Source organism: Plectrocnemia conspersa, unplaced genomic scaffold (assembly GCF_051122295.1).
Source record: "Plectrocnemia conspersa isolate PC_06_02 unplaced genomic scaffold, ASM5112229v1 ptg000009l, whole genome shotgun sequence".
Taxonomy (NCBI): Eukaryota; Metazoa; Arthropoda; class Insecta; order Trichoptera; family Polycentropodidae; genus Plectrocnemia; species Plectrocnemia conspersa.
The window spans coordinates 30,137,439-30,159,619 of record NW_028277173.1 but is presented as its reverse complement, the minus strand read 5'-3'; the positions used below and the strand labels follow the sequence as shown (position 1 = coordinate 30,159,619).

The following is a 22,181-nucleotide window of genomic DNA, read 5'->3' as shown; positions in this document are numbered from 1 at the left end:
ACGTAATTGAATGTATTGCACACAGAGACCATTTTAGAGCAAGATTTCTCAACATTTTTTGTTGAATAAATAAAACGATAGATTGATTGAAATATTACTTTATTTGTATGTTTTTTTTCATCTTAATAACGGCACGATATATTACACTCGATATTTTTTATTTACCATTTGTTACTTTCTTATTTTCTACATGTCTTATGATTGCTTAAAACGTATTTTTATTATTTATAATTTATTTTACAGCGCAGTTTTTTTAATAATAATTTCATCTTCCAAATAATTACAGTTTTAAATATAATAATATAATATATAAAATATCAGCACTGAATACGAACATATATAATTTTTAATAAAATAAATACAACGTTGTAAAAATATTTTAAAAAATCGCAAATATAAATACGCACATTTTAATGAAAAATATGCGTAAGTATATATGATTTTTTATTAGTATTGCACATTTGTGTTGTGTGGTGTTTACATACTTATGGCACGATATTTTAACAGTGAGCCAAAAACGTAAATTTATTGTTTAGTTGTAAAAAATTGTAATAAATTATTCCTAAATGTAGAGGAACGGCTTTCATGCTTTATATAAAAATGAAAATTATTACAATTCCATCGATAGCGTTTTAAAAATTATTATTTATTTATATAAGTATTATTAGTAATAATTCATAAGCGATACGATTAACGTCATACAATTAATTTTGTACTTAATTTTTGATTTTCATTCACTTTTGATATATTATATTATATTATTTATTCAATATAATATATATGGCGTGTTAGTCGAATGTTTTTTTTTTATTATTGACACTGTATCACTACTATGGATAAAAGGAACTTGAAAATAAATTAAACATATAATAAAGGAACATTAAACGAGCGAGAGTCCAGTTTTGTGTTCTTGGGCGTTTTAGTGAGCCTTAGAGCTATAATAGTAGAAAAAAAATTAAACTAAAAATTCATCGCTAATGTATAGCACCAAGCGGGTTTTTCGTATTTCGTTTCAACTCTATGGATTTCATTTTTTTGAAAGGATTAAATAATAATAAAAAAATACCGAAATTAATGCGGCTATCTACAAATTATTCGTTACTTTTTATTTTTTTGTAATAAGAAAAATATATTTGGTTCAATTTTTTTCTACATGATTTAGCGTCGACGATCTACTGCTATGTCATTATGTGAAATTAGAATAATTGTGTATATAATATATATACAGGATGAGCGAGAAGTTTTTCAATTTACAAAATCGAGGCTCAACTTGTATTCAATATAATATATACAATATTTATATATATATTCTATCATTTATTCAATCACGTAAATATTTATAATTTGTACAATTTGCTCTATATACAACATAATAAACAATACGTTTCTTTAAATTATCGTTATTTAAATACAAACTGCGTATATTACAATATTCGAACGATATCAAAAATTTTCACATTATTTTACAGTTTCGGTGAAAAATAAGAAGTTTCTATATTAATTGACTATATTTTATTTTTATTCATATATATATATATATATTTATTTATATATCGTGATTTCATATTTTTGTATTGATTTTTTAACATTTTTTTACGAAATTTGCACTTAGTACCAATAGGAGTCGAATATCACTTTTTGCAATTGCGACACGAGAGACACTAAACGAATCTTCTATGACATTAATATCTATCGCACACGGTATGATAGAGGAGTTCAAATTAATCGATACTCTTGATCATGTCTAAAAATATATCAATCTCCATACCTAGTCGGATAGATACTTATGTGTGCATAAATGTATGTATTCAGCGAGTGCTGAATTAAGGCCTCTTCGGAGCGATTTATGTATTTAGATTTGCACTTACGAATTTTAATCAATGCACATCGTTAATCAACCGTTGCTTGGGCTATATATGATATAGATGAGTTATTGCTATTTTTAATTTATAAAATTAAGTCCGGTTTGTACGACGTCACAAGGGCTCATCTCACAACCGAGTGCATTATTGCAAAAGTCGATGGCACTCGAAATTCGTTTAGCGTCTTTCGCGATCGGCACTGCATATGATCACAATTGTTTCATTGGTAATAGGGGGGGCTGCTCGAGACGAGATCAATGAACCGCTATCGCACTGCAGTCCCCCTCCGCTTGCACTCATTTGTCCACCACCATCACTTCGCCGCTGTTGGCGTTTGCCGTTTGCTTAACGTCCAAACCGTTCACCATCTTCTCTATGTTTTTCAGATCGTTCGCTTGAGTCTTCGGACCGCTCTCGACGCTCGGGGGAGGCGAGGCCGACGACGGTCTAGGCTGGGGGGAAACGGACCTCCTGGTCTTGCCCGAAGGGGAACTGCTGAGACTCCTCGCGTGTCCGAAGTTCCCGGGGGTGACTTGCTCGAACGCCGAACCCAGAGGCGACCCTCCGACCAGGTTGGCCTGAGGGATGGTGTACGGCGTGAACCTGTGAGTCGCTCCTCCCTTCATCTGGTGATGCAGGGCGCTCGCGTGAGGAAACTGTGGACTGTGCGCTAGGTTCGAGTAGTGGGAGAATAAGGCAGGATGCTGCGCCGCCAGAGCCAACTGCGCGTTGAACAGAATGCCGGGATTCATGGCAGCGTGAGCGTTCGAGAATAACGATATAGGGGGTGCGAACGGGTGTCCCGGCGGGTACAACCCGTGAGGGTACAGGTAAGGTAGGACCGGAGGCGGCGGATGGATCGGAGGACCCAGAGAGATGTTGGGCGCAGGCGAGGGAAATTCTCTGGACGGTCCGGGGGCGTCCCTTAACGTCACGCTCCCCGAACAACTCGAATCGCTGCCGTCTCTCTCCAGATCGTCTCTTCTCCTATCGTCTCCTGCTTCGCTCCCGCCACCGTTACCGCCGCTTTCGCTCGACATCTTGAACCATCCTGTAAAAACACATCAGTTAAAATCCATATTTTTCATAATAAACTTAATCAAGAGATAATAAGAAAGCAAGGCAAAATTTTATAACAGACACAGGTTCAGACACTATTGTACTTCATATAATTTAATGTATTTTATTATTAGATTATTTTATTTGACATCATTATGTATTCCATATTTTAAATTGCGTTTATTATCACAATAATTTATTTTTATTGCAAATTTGCCAAGATTTATAATAATAAATATTAAAAAAAATATATATAATCAAATATGGTGGACACCTAAATATAAAAACAGTATTCCACATGCTTTTTACAGCTCCTCATAGCAATCACTTAAAACATCTTTGTGTTTGGCACGCTCGTTGAGAAGCCAGAAGGAAAAGCCGTTCTTAAGAGCTGGTGTCCTGCCCGCGACGGGCAAGAATAAAGGACGCGATCATCAGCAATAGTGCAATGATAGAAGTCATAGATTTAAATCCTACATTAATATCGTATCTGGGAGATCATTAGTTATTTATTTAATGTAATCTTTAATCTCTCAAATATTTTTTTATTACATATATTAAAACTCTTCAAACAAAAGTAAGCTATAATATAATTTTATAATTATTGAAATATATATCATTGATTGTTAGTTAGTGTTTTAGCCATACTATAATTTATTAGCCTGTTATTAACAATAATAATTTATTAGTTATTTTTATTTTATAGTTTATTCACCATATTTCTAATAGTAACAATAGTAAAAGTCTATTCTAAAATTCTTTGAAATAAAATATAAATTTCTTTAAAGATTTCAAAATTAAACACACAAGGTATGATCTCCCACACTCCCACCACTCAATAATCAGAGTTCGATAATCACGGTTTTTAGACGTATGCCTCAAGTAGGCTCTGAATAGCAAACACATTGGTTTTAAATTAAATAAGGAACATTTAAGAAAGGGTTTATTTCTGTACATATTTAAATATTATTATTATTATATTGTATAGTCTATATATATATATATAAAGCTTTTAAGGAATTTTCAGATGTTAAATTAGCATTTATTTTACATTTTATAAAATTCTTACTCGTATCATTCTTATTTATATTTCTTAATAGTCTCATTCTCAATTTCTAGTCTCTTTTCTCATGAATTTTATTTTGGAAAAATATTTAGATCAGTGACATAGCTATGGGGGAGGCGGAGGGGGGGGGGGCTGCCCCAAGCGGCACTTGCTTGGGGGCGGCATATTCGCGATGGGATCGTCTAGTGTGGTTCTTAATCCTGAATGCACTAAAACATATTTAAATCCACGAATAACAAGAGCTTAATATTAACCAATTTAATATTTTAAAAAATTCTGATTTTATGACCCTGCAAAAAATGTATGGGGGGGCGGCAATTTTAAGGATCGCCCTGGGCGGTACATACCCTAGCTACGCTACTGACTTAGATTCAACATATCTAATGTATATTGGTATTGAGTTAATTAAAAAAATATGAAAAGTCAGATTATCTTTCAGGTTTTAGTTAGCGACTATACCACTGGTATATTGCAATACAATGGATGAATAGTTTTAGAGCAAGAACTATAGAAAAGATTTAAACAGCAAAAACCGCGTTTCAATATACAGTGTCTGTGAATTAACATCAACATTGAGATGTGTTAACATTTCGCGACTTTAAAACTTGTTGATTGATTTGGCTGCCTTAGCTTTGATACCTCTCGATTGAGTGTGTTGTTTGTATATACCTGAGTGATGATGGGGATGATTGATGCCTAAGTGCGGGTGGTGTAAGGGGTGTCCTAACGAAGGTTGCGGTGCGTGCGGAGGTGGACTGGCTGCTGGACCCACCACGTCCAGCAGCCTGTCGTCGTCGTCTCTCGCGTGCGACGGCGTTCCGGATCCGGATCCTGACGTTCCGGGTCGCTTCTCATCCGGCTGTCTGGACGCCAGCAACGCTTGCCTGAAACAAAAATTTTAAATGTTTTTTGAAAACGGGTTATATGACAGTATAATGTCGCACATGGGGTTCATTATGGTGTTTTGTCGCATTAGCATTTTGATTATGGACACAAGCGCCCCGCGGCGCTTTTATATGACAAGATGCCCTGATGAAGACACCGGCGGCTGTCACGAAAGGGCATCATCCCCTTTGAACGATGCACCCCTACGCGCACTATTCTATTTGCGGGATCGGGGTGTTACATTGTTTGCTCGTCCTGATTACCATGAATATTTATACGGCGATACCGAGAGGAGATTCGATAAAAATTAAAATGAACAGGGATAATAATGTCAAATCATCATGGATTAGTATTGGGGAGGGTCGATTCAAAGATTCACTAAGCAATTTTTTTCACAAAAATAAAATAAAAAGTGCTTTCACAATGTCAAAAATATTTTTAAAGCTTAAATACAGAAATAAAAGTACTGCAAATAAAATATTATTTTTACTGATCTTTTAATTATTTTATCAAAGCATATGCAGGATTTATTTCCAACTTGATTTTAACCTATAGTTTAACCTATAGAAATGTCTTCTATTCATAAAAAAGAAACAAATCTTTGATGGATAATTATAAGCCAGTTTCAATTTTATCAGCACTAGTCAAAGTATTCAAAATCATACTTCATACTATATGGAATGATACTTGCTGATTGTGTATTAAAGTCAGTAACAAAAAATCTGCTCTGATATCGATATAGGCTCTAAAATAACGTTATTCCGACCTTAAAAGATATTAATTCTTAGTGATCATAAATAACAATATTCATAATTTATGGAGCGTTTTATCATCATATTTATATAAAATAAAGTCTTGCTCATACAAATACATTAAAATAATATATTGCGTATAGGAAGAACCCTTTGTCAAGCATCGCCTCCTCCCTAAACAGTTGATCCAATTTGGTTCAAATTCCACCCCCTGCTTACGAATTCATCCCCTACGCTACTGTTGTCGAATTTTAAAGACAATTAGCGCTACGCGTCGCCATTTAGGGGTTGATAAAAAAACCGACCCGACCGTTGCGGATTCAAACTGTTTTAAAATGGGCAGCGCAAGGCACCGCGACAGTGTGTTTGCGAGGTTTGTTTATTTTTTATTCTATAAATTTATTTTCAGATAGGTGAAGAGGGGTTTGGATTAAATACAAATACAACACTCGATCGAATTAAAAAATAACTTTCATCTATCCAAGAAATGGCATTTCAATATTTTTATGGAATGAATTGCGATCGTATAAATTTTGCCACTATCATATTTGGGTTAAATAGTATAGTGTAAAGCGACGTTAGGCACATCCTGTTCGGTGTTAGCCAAGACTTGATTATAATAATAATGAAACGGATAGAGTCGACCCCTAAATGGCGTCTCCCCGAAAAGGTTAAACCCGAAAACCCAAATGTCAACAGACACCGTCATCCCCAAATTCAATCTAACGACTGCCGGTGTTATCCTCACTATTTTATCTCTAAAACTTGTTTGAATCGCATGTTCGTTTATATATTTTTTAATATACATTAATATAGGGTAGAAAAAATATAATAATTATTAAAGCTTTGAAATCTGTATTTTTAATAATTAAATATATAATATACAAATATTTTTTATTAAAAGTAATAGAAATTTATAATTTAATCCTATATACACATATAAATAAATACTGAGAGTTTTTTAAATATGATATTTTTAAAATTACTTAATTTAAAAAAATCTGAAATATCTATATATATATATATACAAAATAGAGGTACAAAGGTTAAGAACTGTATTACATATTAGTAAAAATTTAATTATAACACGATATATCCGTAATGAATAGAAAAAACATATATACTATAATATAAAATTTAACTTTAATTTAAGGTTCAACGATTAAATTTTTTTTTAATATAAAATCAGTTCACAATAATAATAAATCATTTTTTAATAGATAATGTATAAATAAATGAGGGATTTTTCAGTACAATATTAACAATATTTTTTTATAAAAGGACTATGTTCTTTATATTTTCTATAGAAAGTTGTGTAGAATAATAATTTAAACGCGAATTATAATTACCTTATTTTCTTAAAATAAATTATAGAAAAAAATATTTTTTATTAGTTAGGGATAAAACTAATTAAATCCCCATCTCTGATAATGGAAATATCTCATCGTATAATTTTGACACTGTGCCACATGGCATCGCCGATATTTTGCGAGGATGATCCGCAAAGTGTCGGTCGGCTAATGACAGGGCCGGCTCGCGGGAGGGATGACATTATCGCTAAAAAGCCGCCGAGGGATGATAAACCGGGGGTGGTAATTTTGTGGGGTGACAACTTTTCGCTTTCCGCCGACGCCCCGTTCCCGATTTGCCCGCAGCGGCCAACAAAAAGTATATACATAATTCAAAACCCGCAAAAACGAAAACATTTCCATATTTTCCCTGCGATTTCGTCGCATAATGAAAGCTCGGCCGCCATGACGAGTTTCCCGAACGATTATAATAACAATCGGGAAACAAAACGGCCGTTCAAAAGGGTTGAGAATAAAAAAAAACAACCAACGAGCCGGCAACGACAAAAACGAAATAATAAAAAGAGGAAAAGGGTGGTGAAAAAAAAATGATAATTCTCATTGTTTTCCGTAAACATAAAGACTTCCTCGGTCATATTTTTATAGCGACCCCTTTGACCTGATTGTCGCGTAGAAAGGCTTTTTTGGGGTTCAATATGTTTTTGAAATGTTGCCTGTTAGACAATAGCGTGAAAAATATGAAAGTTTGTTGGCGTTAAACCATTGTTTTTACATTTTAAATAGAATGTTGAAAACACATGTTGGTTTAGTCATAAATTGGGGATTTTTTGAGACAATGTCTATGCCACTTTAAATTTTATTTATTATAATTATTTTATATTTATGAACGCAAAATATATAGGAATATCTTAACAATTAATTGTAAGTTTAATATATATAAAATAAAAGCTTTTAAATAAAATGTACAAAAATTATATTTTTATGATAATTAGGACAGTAATTTAAAATGCATGTGCTTGCAATGTTAAAACTAATAAACTTTAGATTGCATACCAATAAAATAAATATTATTTTAGAGCCATTGATCTACTTAAAATATGTCGAAATCATTTTAAGATCAAATATTAGAGGCGAAACTTACAATAAGTTAGGTATTGATGAATGTACTTAGGAAGGCCGATATATGGTGATGATATGTAAATGATATAAAAGGGTTTTGAATTATGTTTTAATACTTGACACAAAAAATACGTAAAGGTCAATTTTTAGTGACGTAAAAAAACGTAAATACGTAATAACTTTCGTAAAGAAATGTACAAATTTGTGCAACAGTATTCAATGTATATCGTTATTTGTAATAAAAGTTAATTAAACACCATTTGCTTTACTGTATTTGGTATATACAATACATATGTATGTATATATAATTTAATATTCTTTAATAAGTAGTAGTTAAATTTAATTTCATCACATTTAAAAATATGTTTGAGGTGATAAGAAAAAATAACAACGTAAAAAATATTTAACTTTGGCAATAAATTTAAAAGTGGAACTTATAAAAAAAAATAGTATTTTTTAGTTAAAAAAATAGTGCAATTACAGAATTAAAATATTTTTTTTATTCGGATATTGCTATTTACTTTAATGGAGTACTAATTTTATAATTTCAATATTACTTAGTACCATCAATAAAATATCACAAATGGCGCATTTAAATTGTGTATTATTTACAAAAAAAAATAATAAAAATATTGACTACTTATAATTTTTTTTAAATATTCATATTTTGCTGTAATCTAAAAACGTGAGTTTAATTTAATTTACACAAAATAGATGTTACGATTTTTATTAATAGCGTATTTTATAAATAAAAATTCGAGTCTGCTGCCTGGATTAGAACCCATGGCTTCTGTATTACTAGTCTACACCATACAAATAACGATATTTCGACCATTTTTTATTAAAATTAATATGTTATTTAAAGTTAATAGTGATAAAAAAGACTCAATTTATAATTAAGACAGTGCTACTATTTTTGTCGAATAAATACGAACATTGTCTATTGAAGTCTCAATAGAAGATATACACTTAAACAGGAAAGATAGACCACTCCGTCTTAAAAGTGGGGGCCATACAGGCCTGCCGAGAGGGGGGGGGGGACAAATTCAGTTACGTGTGTTTATTCTTATTTTTCATTTAAAACATAAACACATTTCGGAGGTGTGTCTAAGAAATAATGAAATCTCGTAGACATCTTTATCTGCGATTTGTTAGAACCAGCATTATAAAATATATGTCACTTGATCACAAAGGAGAGAGATAAACCAAGACTGTAACGACACGAGAGACATCAGTGGATCATCCAAAGAACATCACAAGAACATATTATGATAGATCTCAGCTGCTCCAATAAAATCACAGTCAGCAATAATACAACCCGACTTTCATCTCTCACTTGCAAGACCTGTCATTTTAACACCACCGCTCAAAAGTGGCTTCTACATTTCTCTATATGTGTAGTATTTAATATATATGTTTATAAAACAAACAGTTTTTTAAAGCGTAACAACACAAAAAAGCTTAAAAATTTACTCAAATATTGATGAAACCAGAAACTGAGAGATCAGACTGAAAATTATGTTCAATGGTTTTTTTTGTATCGATTTTGTGTAAATTTTTATGTCACAGTGAAGTCGAAAAATAAGTCAAATTACTATTATTTTCGTTGCAGCATTACATACTTCATCCAAATGCGTTACAACGAAGTAAACACAATCAATAACCAATAAATAAACAGTGCGACATTTTTATTGTGCTTTATTATTAAAATAGATAACACACGATCCAGCTTTCTTATTAAGAAAATTTTGCTAAATAAAACAAGGTTGAAATTTTCTTATAAGATTCGAATTAATTAAAGATTATACCGTTGTGACCCAATCTATGGAGTGATATATATATTTTAGAGTAGAAAAGCGGTTGTCAAATGTTGTACCAAGATATCATATATCATGTAGTATGATATATATATTTTTTCTCTGAAATCTGATTGTTCGAAGGAGTCGGGAGTTTACACGGGTCACTCTATTGTGGCGAGGTTCAACCACGAAAAAAGAGAACCGGACGCCGGAGACAATGACGACGGCACCGGAAACGGAAGACGCCATTTTAACATTTGAACTCGCCGGAACATCTTTTGTAGCGGGAAAATTTTCATTTCCCCCCGGTCGGCCGTTTCGGAAAATGCGTTTTCGCGTGCAGTTATATGTATAAAACGTAGTAAAATTATATAAAACTCACTTCTTCTCTCTCTTTCCCGCTCCGGTGTCTCTGAAACCCTTCGCGAAAGGGTTGTTGTCGATTTTCAATTGAGTAATCTGTGAAAAAATACAATTGATAAATTAATTTTGATTTAAAAAATAGATATTTATTTATTAATATATATATTATTTATAAAATTCATTTTTACCTTTTCGTTTTGATACGCAGTCACTGCTATGAATTCAGTCTCTTTGAACACGTATGTCCTGAACGTCGAATAAGGCAACTTCAATATGTCGTTCGCCCTCACCAGATGAAATCTCGGCTGGTATTTGTGCATCGAGTTCAATATCGTCTGGAACAGAAAAAAGCACAAAATCCTTATTAAAAAGCTCGACTGATGATCTTATTATATAGAAAATATTTCCATTCAAAAGTATTACGATGCCAGTGGATTCGAAATGTTCATTACAAATTATATAGGTGGATTTGTAGAAGGCCTAATTGCAGGTGACGAAACCGCATGATGACAGGCGCTCAATAGACAATATGAATAAATAAAAAAACTTTGTTCGAAAGCTTCTCGTTGCGATTTATCGATTCAATAATGGACGAGAAATAGGGAACATGTGACGGTCTTTATCGTTAATATTTAATTGAGACGTAATAAAAAAATCGTGTTTCTTAATTAAATGGATGTAAAATATTAGTAAATTTATATAGAAAAATTATTGCTATAAGAATCTTTTATTTGAGAAATATTTTTTAGGAGGAAAGATTTTTAAAAAAAATTATAAATCAATGTATATTTTAAGAAAATTAATAAAAAAAATATTTCATATTATCTTATGACTTTTAATAATTTATTCTAGAGTAATATAATATAATCTATAATCGTCTCATGGTACACAGTTTGAGAACGAGTGTCACCAGAGAAATTATTCAGTGGCCGGCAAACTCGGAAAGACGACACGAATCGGTGACCTTTCATCACGTGTAATTGTGGTGTCAGCGGGACGACTTTGCTGCTAGTTTTCCCCCCGATGACAGGCTAATGACAGGCCGTCGAAATTCGACCAATTGGATTATTACCGGCTGTCATTTCCAGTGACGCAATTTGCCGTAATTAGGCATTAAAAAATATTAAATAGGAGTGACCGCTAGTATTATATGTGAGGCACTCGGATTCTACGTGAAAGGGCTTAGGAAAAAAAGCGGTAGATTTGCGCAAATGAGTGTTATCCATCGCGGAAATGATAGGCAGCGTATCATCGCGGGGGTTGGCTCGTTAAGGGTTGACTACCGTACAATTTGCAACGGCTATGGGACTGTCCACTTGTCATCGCCCCTGTGGGTCTCTAATTATTTGCCATTTACTAGTCTTTGTTTATGAATAATTTACGTATACTGTACAACAATTTTACCACAAAAGTAACTTTGTCAATTTATATGTAATATAGACAGTAATTAATATAAGACAATTCAAGATGAAGAAGCGCCAATTGGGAAAAGATTGTCGACCGCTGGATCGTTTAAGAGTGTCATTAGCGGAGTCCGATAGCGGCAGCAAATTGATTTTCGAAGCGCACTAATGCGCCGCACGGTAGCCGAGTGATAACGCCGGCCGACTTCAAAGAATACCACCGGGGCGAACGGGTTCGTGACCCGAATATTCGCGATAAACTCAGCGGTCCGATCAAAAGGACGCGGGATTGTTTGTCGGCGCGGTGATAACGATTGTTTGTAACGCAAATATCGACGCTATTAATAATATTGAGCACGTAAACGTCGGCAAAAGGCGCTGTAGCATTTAAAAAAAATATATATAAAAAAATATTTCACTACGCAGCTTTAGCATTGCTTCTAATCTCATTTATAATTATCGATCTGTGTGGATTTGGTTCACAAAGATAAAATAATTATATTATAGCAGATCATAATAAAGCAATTAACATAAAAACGCACCGCCATTTTGTTTCTGTACCGTAAAGTAAATTATAAATTAATATGTTATATAACTGCTCTATACAATAAAATACTTTTTATATTTAACTTATTTACTTCGTAGCAAAAAAAGTCTATTTATAATTATTGATAATATATAAAAAAAGATTATTGAAAATTATTTTATTTTGTAGTACTGACGAATATATATTTTATTGTGGAAAAGTGATATATTTGCTAATAAAATCGATACAAGAAATTACTTTTTAAATATTTTTCGTATTACTATGATGTGTATAAGATAAAAAATGTTAGTTTTTAGTAACATATTTTTTATCCGCTAATTTATATTAAATAAATTTTGCTGAAAATAAACTTCTTCACAATTTTCCCCATAATATAAATTCATATGCAAATTATTATTTTTAAGTGTCAATAAAATAAGCATGAAAATATAATCAAATAGATAATAATGTAGTATTATATAATATACAACAATAAATATAGAAACCTATTATTTTTCAAACGGTTTTAACCCTTTTCTTGTAACGTAAAATACTCTTTTTTTTACTAATAAAGATAATTCAATTATATAATAATCGGTAGAAATTATATTTATTAATAATTTATATGAAACAAATTAATAATAATTTTTTTACAAATAAAGCTTTAAATCAAATGTATTAATTTATATTTAAATAATAAATATTAACAAAATATAAATCATGTAGCTAAGCATAAGTCTTAAATAACTGTAGAATGTAAAACATTTGCTCTTTTAGGTAGATTTCTTAAGAAATATATAGGTATTTGATATTTTATGATTTTAATTACATATTTTTTGTGTATTGAAATAATACAACTATTATTTTCGACCATCGTGACGCATTGGGGTAATCTGTTATATTACGATGGTCTTATTTTAATTAAATAAATGTGGGTTATAACGAAATCTATTGTTCTAATTTTTTTTTTCTAAAAAAGGTTTTTGCAAAAATTTTAGTTAAGTTCGTTAGCCAGTTTGTTTCGCCATACTGTTTCAAAATGACAGATTTTATAAAAAAAATAGAAAATTCGTAGCTCTGTTAAAAAAATCTTCGAAAAAAAGAAGCCAAAATGTTTTTAAGAAAAATTAAAATAATATTTATTTTTATCATTTATTTAGCTTTTTAAAGACACGATAACTGTCATAGTTATTTTTATATTAACATAGAACTTAAATATAAAAATAGATCTCGGCTTATTTTGTATGTCAGCTTGATCTACTATCTTGTTTTGAAATAGCGGCTATTAAAAATTCGTTGATTTGTTTATTAAAATTCTTAGAGAAAAGGTAAAAAAGGCATTTGTTATTTATGAAGGTTTTGAAGACTTTCATAGTTTTATTTATATTGACATAGAACTTGTTTTACAAATAGATTCTGTAAAAATCTCGGTCTTTGTAAGACCATAATCTACTATTTTGAATCAAAATGGGGGCTATTTAAAATATTTAAAATAAATCGTAGCTATGTTAATAAAAATCTAAATAGGCAATAACTTTTAAAAAAATAATTTAAAGTAACATCAAATAAAAAAAATATTTATGTAGGTTTATGAAAATGATAACTGCCGTATCATATTGATAACTCTAAAAATAAATTTCATAAATATCATTTCTTAGATTGATCCGCCATATTGTAAAAATAATAATAAATTTATGTGGGTTTAAGAAACCACAAAAACTGCGATAGTTTAAATTGTATTGACATAGTTCTTATATTTAAAATAGTTCTTGTGAAGTTAGTTAGCTTGAACCGCCATCTTGATTCAAAATGGCGGCTATTATAAAATAAAAAATCGTAGCTTAGTTGAAAAAATGTTTAAAAAAAGGTAATAGGAAAAATTTATTAATTGATATCGTATTAACCGCTTGATTTTATGTTTACCTAGCCAAACAGTTTAGACTATGAGATTTTTTCTGCTCAAGGAGTGTACAAAAAAAAATATATTTTAGATGCAACAAATAATTATTTTTTATATAATACATTTTATGTAAAAAAATATTAACGTGCCATAAAAAGACGATCATTGCATTGCGATGCAATAGGATAAGACGTATATTTTCACAAAATTTGCAATCTAGAGGCAATAACGAAATAAAACGCACGAAGCAGGACTCATATATAAGTATACATGGCCATCAAGCAATGTTCTTTCAAGATGCGTATTAAGTGTATGGGCGGCATACTTTTTTCCTCATTTTTTTGATGTTTTATTTAGTTTTTCTAAGACACAATAACTGCTATAGTTTTAATCATATTGACATGGAACTTTTAAATATTTTGATTTAATTTGTTTAATTCTAGAAAATGAATTAAAAATGTCAGTAGCGTTGTATAATATAAATTTTATATTAAAGTTTTAAATCAATAAATTTGAGATGATAACTGCCGTAATTTTATTTATTAAAGATCTATTTATATTTAAAAAATATAAAATATATTTTATAAACATTCTGAAAAAACCTGCAATCTTCTTAAGCAATCAATTATTTATTCAAGTGACTGAATTTTAAGGCACTATTGCACAAATTATAGAAATAGAGCCTTGTAAGCTTGCCGATTAGGATAAAGTTTAAAAATAAAAAGTTTTTCTTTTAGATGTTTCAAATGCACCTATAGAAAATATTGTGGATTTTTCAAAAAGTAGTGAGAGATCTAAAAAAAATTCATAAGATTGCGTGCCAAGAGTAAATCATACGTCCGATTCAGAAGTGTAAGAAAAAAAAAACATAGCCACAAAATTAGAGGGCGTAAAAACGCGCGCGCCATAAAAACTCGAAAAGAAATGCGCCTAAATAAGCAATCACTCCCTAATTAGTACGACGAAAATATTTCAATCGTAAAAATCGGAAAGGGGGGCAATTCCGAAAAAATATTCCAAGATCGCCGAGAAAACATCTCCTAGCCCTAACGGCGCGTGTATTTATTTCTTAATCGATAATCGGAGGGGAAATGGTCGTTAAAAAATGGTGGCCGAAGCACACGAAGGCTCCGAGGCAATAAAAACCGAGCAGAGCCGCTTTTTTCGGACAAATTAGTATGCAAATGGGTTCCGAGGTGGTCCGAGAACATGTGGTCCGTTTTATGGACCTCCCGACTACCGCTAGGGAGGGACCCCCCTAAATAAACACATTTTATTGTTTATAACGAGCTGGATCGTAAATCAAACGGTAATTGCGGCGATAACAGCCAATTTCGCCTATGACACACACACGAAGCGATAGATGGCTCTTAATTACGACAAATAACCGGATACCATCTCTAAACTTTGACCTGGCCGTTTCTATGACGGATGTTTATGAAAGACGCGACTTCTCGAGTTAAGACGATAAGCGTTAAGTGATTATATTAATTAAAACGTTATCATGTTAAATAAGTAATTAACTAGTGTTTCACTTTGTTTTAATTGTGTGGTTTATAAATAGCGATGGTTCACTTAAAGATATTGTAGAATATAAATATGTGATAATTTTTATTACATATGTCTTGATAAAATTTAATAAGAATACGGATCATTATAATAATACTTAAACATCAAATTTAATATGTTACTGTGTATTGCATAGATCCTTTTGATTGATCAGCAAAAGAGCAACGAAATCGTACTTAGATGTAACATAGATAAAAAAAATTGTTTTGAAGCGAATAAGAATTATAAATTAATAAATTAAAGTAAACCTCACAATTGGATAATTTAGATTAAATGCCAATTATATGTTAAATTTACCAAAAAATATATATATTATAATATCAGAAATTTTAAAATAAATAATTAAATTATGTATTTCATAGTTAGCTTTATAGTTTCATATCTTTTAAGACAAATTGTCATATAACTTGAAATTGGAAAATTATATTATTTAAATTCATAAAACGAATAAAAATAGATAAAATACAAGAAAATTATTAATTTATTGTTTTACAATTTCATACTAATAATTAATTATTATTACATATCTGACAAAAATAATAATTTAGTTTCACTATTCGCCGCTAGATGGCCGTAGTGCGTGGCGCTCTTTCAAGTAACGCTCTCTCGCTCCATACACGCTCGATATTTAAGTAATTGAATATATTTAATCCGAATCGAGAATATCTCAAAGATAAAAATGGCCAGTAAGTGGTTGTTTTTTTAATATTTCGGTTTTATTAGGATTCATAGTATATCATTAAATGACATGCATTTCATCCACATCGAAAGCCATAAAATCATACCGTCGCAGTGGAAACGCTCCGTTATCTATTATTATATTTTCGCTAATAGAAATATATATCTATTGGTGAAAATGAAATGAAAATATAGCTTCACCGAAAAATACACATTCACTGTAACATTTAAACAAATCATGTAAATGTATGTATATATGAAAAACTTGAAATCATATAATTTTACTAGCACCTGCCAGATTAATTATATTTTCACTGACAAAAATATATATTATACTGGTGAAAATATATTCCGATGAGATTTCACTGAAATGACATATTTAAAAAAATATTTTGGGTTTGATTTGAGACTGTTTTTTTTAGATTTTCTTTGAGGAATAAATCGAAAATTTCTGGTTTAGAAACAGAGATGACATTTCAGCTTTTTTAGAAAAGGGGGGGGGGGTTAAAGTTGACCAGTCAGTGATTTTGATTATTTCGATTTCATTCAAATTCATAATATTTTATTAAATGACATGCATCTTTCTGGTCTTATTCAAGGGGGGGGGGGGAAATGTCTCCATATGCCCCCCTTTCAAATAACGCCCCTGCTTAGAGATGGTCCAAGACGAATGACGCCGGCCAATTAGTGACGTTCGACAAAAGGCATTCCGTTTTCAGAGCCGCACGACCAAAAAATACGCATCGATATAAATCTATAATAATAACTATAAAAATGTCTTCCACGTCTGGACGCCCCGCCAATCCTGGCGATATTTTTTTATTATTATTTATTATCACATCTCGTATCCCCTCTAGAGCTAGACGACGCTAATGCACCGAGTTTTAAAACAATGCGAGAGAGAGGGACGGAGAGCGGCGAGACATCTCGGAGCCGATCCGGCCAGCATCCACGCCCCGATCTTCTTCTGAAACGAAACAAAGCGAGCAAAACCTCGAGAGCAAAATGCGCAAACTACACGTACGTATGATGTAAAACGATGGAAATTTCTCTCCGGGAAAACAAACGGGCGAAGATGACCCTCCGCGATACTTGCGGGGTCGCGTCGAGTCATTATCGAACGCGTGTGGGCTGCCGTGAATTTTAATCGCATTAATAACCCCCTACGTTCGCACGCCGACCGCAGAATGTCACTCGAAACGTAGCTACGTCTCTTTCGCTCTCCTGCGGCTTTTCTCCCTCTCGGTGGGGTCGTAAAAAAAGAAAACTGCATTTTCTTTCCCGCTCGCTCGCTCGCTACCATCCCCGACTTACGCTTGTTTTGATAGAAATAAAACGTTAATAGAATCGATCGTTCCAATTTGGAATGAACTTAATAAACTTATTGAGATGCTCTCTTGATAAAAAAAATACATTACATTTGTAACATTTTCCAGATTTTCCAAGCGTAATTTTCTAACAAGTGCTGAAGATTTTGTATATTCAAAGTTTACGATAAAGCGTTTAGTATGCTCGGCTTCATTATGCGGAGCGCGTCTAGCTTCAATAATTTATTAGCGATAGTTAATTTATAAGAAAATATAAGAAAAAACGCATCGACTAATGGTATAACTGAAAAAATTAGTGAATATACTATTTTTTTATAATTAGCTATATAAGGTTGATATTTTAATTCATGTTCACTACTCGATTTTTATAAATAAAAATATATATATAGTATGTGGTTATAATAATACAGTATATTTTTGGTCGTAGAAGATATGATCATGATTTATTATAATGGACACAAATAATCTACTTCGAGTGATTATAGAGCATCGAGTTACGATAAAATTTCGGGCTCCCGTATTTATTGTCAATAACAACTGTTGCTGTTAAACATTTTCCATATTTCTAACAAGATAAATATAAAAATATCTTTGGATTATTGAAAAAAGAAATTCAAGTTCGCCGACAAATTTTATGGTGTAACTCTACAGAAAGCCCTCATACATTTTTGCAATCTGCCAATTCTAATGTGGAGCTGTTTTTCTTATCTGATTAATAATGTAATTCTCAGATTAGCAAAACAAAGATACGGCTCATTGAAAAAAATATATTCAAATACTTCTGACCTTTATTAAAAGCAGAACGGTTTCTTCAAATCTGATTACACTAGTTTACAAATTTAAAAAAATATGTCCCATAACATTTAACAGTTATTATGTTAAATTTAGCGTTGAAATTTAACATAATAACATTTAAAAAAATTATAACATCTTTAAAGAAATCTGCTAAAAATGATCCAAAACGATAAATTAATAAATAGGGCCTAAAAATATTGTAGAAATAATTATAAATACAAATAAATGTATATTGCAAATGTATTGGAAACACTCATAAATATTAACGTCGGTAAATATAATATAATGCATACGTATGTGTATGTATATGGAAAATGGCGCCTGTTGTATCGCCTACTTGACTTTAAAATGCAAAGACTAATAATAAATTAATGAAAAATGACCACAATGACGCATTGGGGAAGCCTGTCAAGTCATGACGGTCAGATGGCGCAGATTGCGAATTTTGAAATGGAAGTGCGTTTTGATGTAATTGCACTTGCGAAAATGATAAAGTTGACATTTAAACGTAGGCAATGTAGGTTAACGTTCGCAGGCCGATTGTCGGTATTTAAAAAGTTTCAGTTTAATTACGGCTCACGTAAAAATGAACGAGTTTGCTCCGGTACTCGATGTCGGACACTCGGCGTGTACTGTTTGTCGTCGCTGTTTGCCTTATTATGGCCAGAATCGGTCGAATGTTGATCTAGAGAAGCATCGCAAGTCAAACACGGAAGAGCTTCGGCTGACGAACGAAGTGGACAAACACTAGAGCGTCTTCCGCGCCGACAAAGGCGCAGAGCAAACGACCAGGTGACGACGGCGGACAGACGGACAATAGAGACGCGAAATCGGGTCCGGTTAATCGGAATTCAGCTGAAGGCGGCCGTTTTTCCTTAGCCGGCGTTAATTTCTCGCGGCCGCTGTTGACATTTGTGAGGAGCCGCGCGAAGGGGCCCGAACCGTAAATGGCTTTTAACAGGCGCAAACACACGGAGCAAACACAAATAGCGTTGTGCAAATACGAGCGGCGCTTTGAACGGCGGCGGTCACCGGATCGATTCCCGACAACGAGCCGAATCTCACGCGGGCGTAAGAAGGGGCGCCGCTTCCGCTTTTCTCGCGATCCGGACGTGCCAATTTAAACTAAAAAATAATATTAAAATTGCGATCGAGTTTATGCGTGTGTGGGGTGCATTTTTTAATTGCTCCGATTTGAACAAACGCGCCGCGCCGCCCATTCGCCCCCTCTACTTTTTAAAAGCGCCATTAAAGAGGCGTGTCTCGCGATTCGAATTATTTTATTCGATTTCAATTACCCCCCACCGCTCGAGACGACGCCGTATCTAATCGGGATTGATGTCGATGGGGTGCTCGACATCTTTCGATCGAGCTTTTGACGTATGATCGTGAGTTGGCGAAACGCGCGTTGCGGAAGTCGTGTTCGGTTACCGGCGGACCGTCCGCCGTTGCTTCGTCTTCGGTAATAACATGTTTGCTCGAGAAGGCGCCACGTTGTTGGTTTTCCAAATCGGACATGATTGATGCGAGGGCCGCCCCGGGGATGCGGACAAAAAAGAGAGCGGCCGGAGCATTTTTGGATAATTGATTGATAAGGTGTTAAACGCGCCTTGGGTGCGTCTTGGCTAATTCTGGTCCAGATTCTCAAATATAATATATAATTGCATTAAAACAAATCTTATTTATATGTACAGAAAATCTGACCAATAATTTGAAGCATGCAAAAAAATACACATTAGGCAGCAAAATTTACAAAAAATATGTTCACTACATAGCTAATTTTACATCAAGATTTCATTTCAATCGAAACAAAAAATATACTCAAAATCCCTAATTAGCCTTTTGCATTCGTAATGTCAATCTAACGCATCAGCATTCACGCATTAGAAGCATAATTTCAATTAATGATGTATAGCATAATTTTTTAACGCTTTTCTTTGTATATTTTTCCTACGTATATTTTGCAAAAATATTATTTTAACCTGATTCAAACCGGCGATGTTTAATTTATTGTGATCAAGTTAGGTTTTACAGAGCCATAATTTTTGCAACTGCTTTTTAGTAAAGTCAGTTGTGTTTTTGTGTACTGATAAGTGAAACGTGAATAAAACAGGGACGTCGTTTCAGCTTTCTCCAGGGGTGGGGGCAAAAGTGAGCCAGTCGGAGATCGTTTATTGAATATTTCGATTTTATTTAGATACATATTAATTTTTCATTTTTATTGGCAAACTGTTTAGAATTAACGTCAAAAGCAATAAAATCATGCCGTCGCAATTAAAACCATCTGTTTACTATCGCTCATATTAAAACTTAAAATAAGTGAAAATCAAAAGAAGCACATCTAAACCGAATTTTGATTAATAGGAGAGCGCAAAAAACAATTATCCCTTTAGAAGTCAAAAATCCACGCCAAAAGTAATAAAATCGTTTTTTTAATATTTCGAAATAGTATATCTAATATTCACACGCTAGCTGAATTTAAATTAATCATTAGGATATTCATCCATGAGATTAGGAAAATTTAGGAAAACTAAATATGCTATGATGATCGATTCAAGTTGTAATTAAATAATATGCACTAATTTTGAGCTTCCAAACACGATTTATATTTTAAAAAACGCTATGATTCATATGATTTACGAACATATGTTTTTTTATATAAGAAGCTGAAAATTTTATATTAAAATACACATAATGTACGAACTGGTTTAATTTAAATCAATCATAACTATATTTATAGGTGAGATTAAAAAATCTAGAAATACCTAATTGGCCCATTTTAACCTCCTCCCACAGCTACACTACACACCCTTTACATGCATTTAAATGTTAATGGTTATAATCAAGTATTTCATTATTTTAGCACATGCTCAACTTGAACAATGTGGAACATCGACTTTTACCGATTATAAGAATATAAATAAGTGTTGCCCTGAGCTCCCCCCCTCACCCTCTTCAACCCCCTAGTTACGCCACTGTACAAATGTCTTTCAGATCAATAGTCATCGACTTACATCATTAGTCTATCATGCTAGTTATATACGTTTTATGACAGATTCTATGAATAACGATTAGCAAACATTTTGTTTCCTAATCTTTATTACTTTCTAGAACATTTAATAAAAAAAATAAGAATGCAAGGATCAATGGCCTAATAATAATGATATTTAATCAAGTCCTTTTCAAGGATTTGTTGCCTGCATGATAAACATCCGCGTTTTTATTTAAAGCAATATAAATCATTATATGATTTTTACAGCTTTAATATAATATTCGGTGGTGGTAAGCTACCGTTAATTAAACATGCATTAAGTCAGAACTGTATTAATATCTCATTGGAATTTAAAGTGTTATAATTATAAACTTAGTCTTAATTATAAACTATAATTTAATTAACATGCATAAATATTGACCCAAATAAAAATAGCCATTTACAAATATATGTAGTCATATCAATTAATACATTTTTACATAGTATAAATATGTTTGGAATTTATTATCATTTGGATGTAAACAAAAATAAAAAAAAGTGGTTAAACAATTTTTGCAAAGTGTTATTAAAAAATACTACCTGCTTTGAATGCAGCTGTAAATTTAGCGGATTTAACCCATTATTTATTTATTTAATTTGAATAGGTTGTAAATCAGTAAAAAATATTTGTATCTATTTCATTTTTATTTCAGAATATTTAATGAGAATTCTTGAAAAATAATAAACATTCTTCTGGGATTTTTCTAAAAAAAATATTGTTTCAATTTAGCTCTGA

The 22,181-nt window shown here is 32.1% G+C and overlaps 1 protein-coding gene across 11 annotated transcripts in view; it reads right to left on the bottom strand.

The window, feature by feature from the left end:
• Positions 1-1,939: 1,939 nt before the first annotated feature.
• The window catches only part of LOC148232617 (optomotor-blind protein-like), a 125,648-nt gene continuing 105,406 nt past the window's right edge, over positions 1,940-22,181 (bottom strand). For 6 of the 11 annotated variants that reach the window (XM_088192401.1, XM_088192397.1, XM_088192403.1 and 3 more), the window contains 4 exons: positions 10,404-10,550; positions 10,235-10,311; positions 4,657-4,877; positions 1,940-2,913 (listed from right to left, as the gene is read on the bottom strand). In XM_088192401.1, the coding sequence (XP_088048527.1) occupies positions 2,159-2,913; positions 4,657-4,877; positions 10,235-10,311; positions 10,404-10,550 (1,200 nt within the window). In that variant the 3' untranslated portion in view covers positions 1,940-2,158. The remainder of the gene's footprint in view (positions 2,914-4,656; positions 4,878-10,234; positions 10,312-10,403; positions 10,551-22,181) is intronic. The other 5 variants (XM_088192398.1, XM_088192404.1, XM_088192407.1 and 2 more) reach the window with 1 other exon arrangement.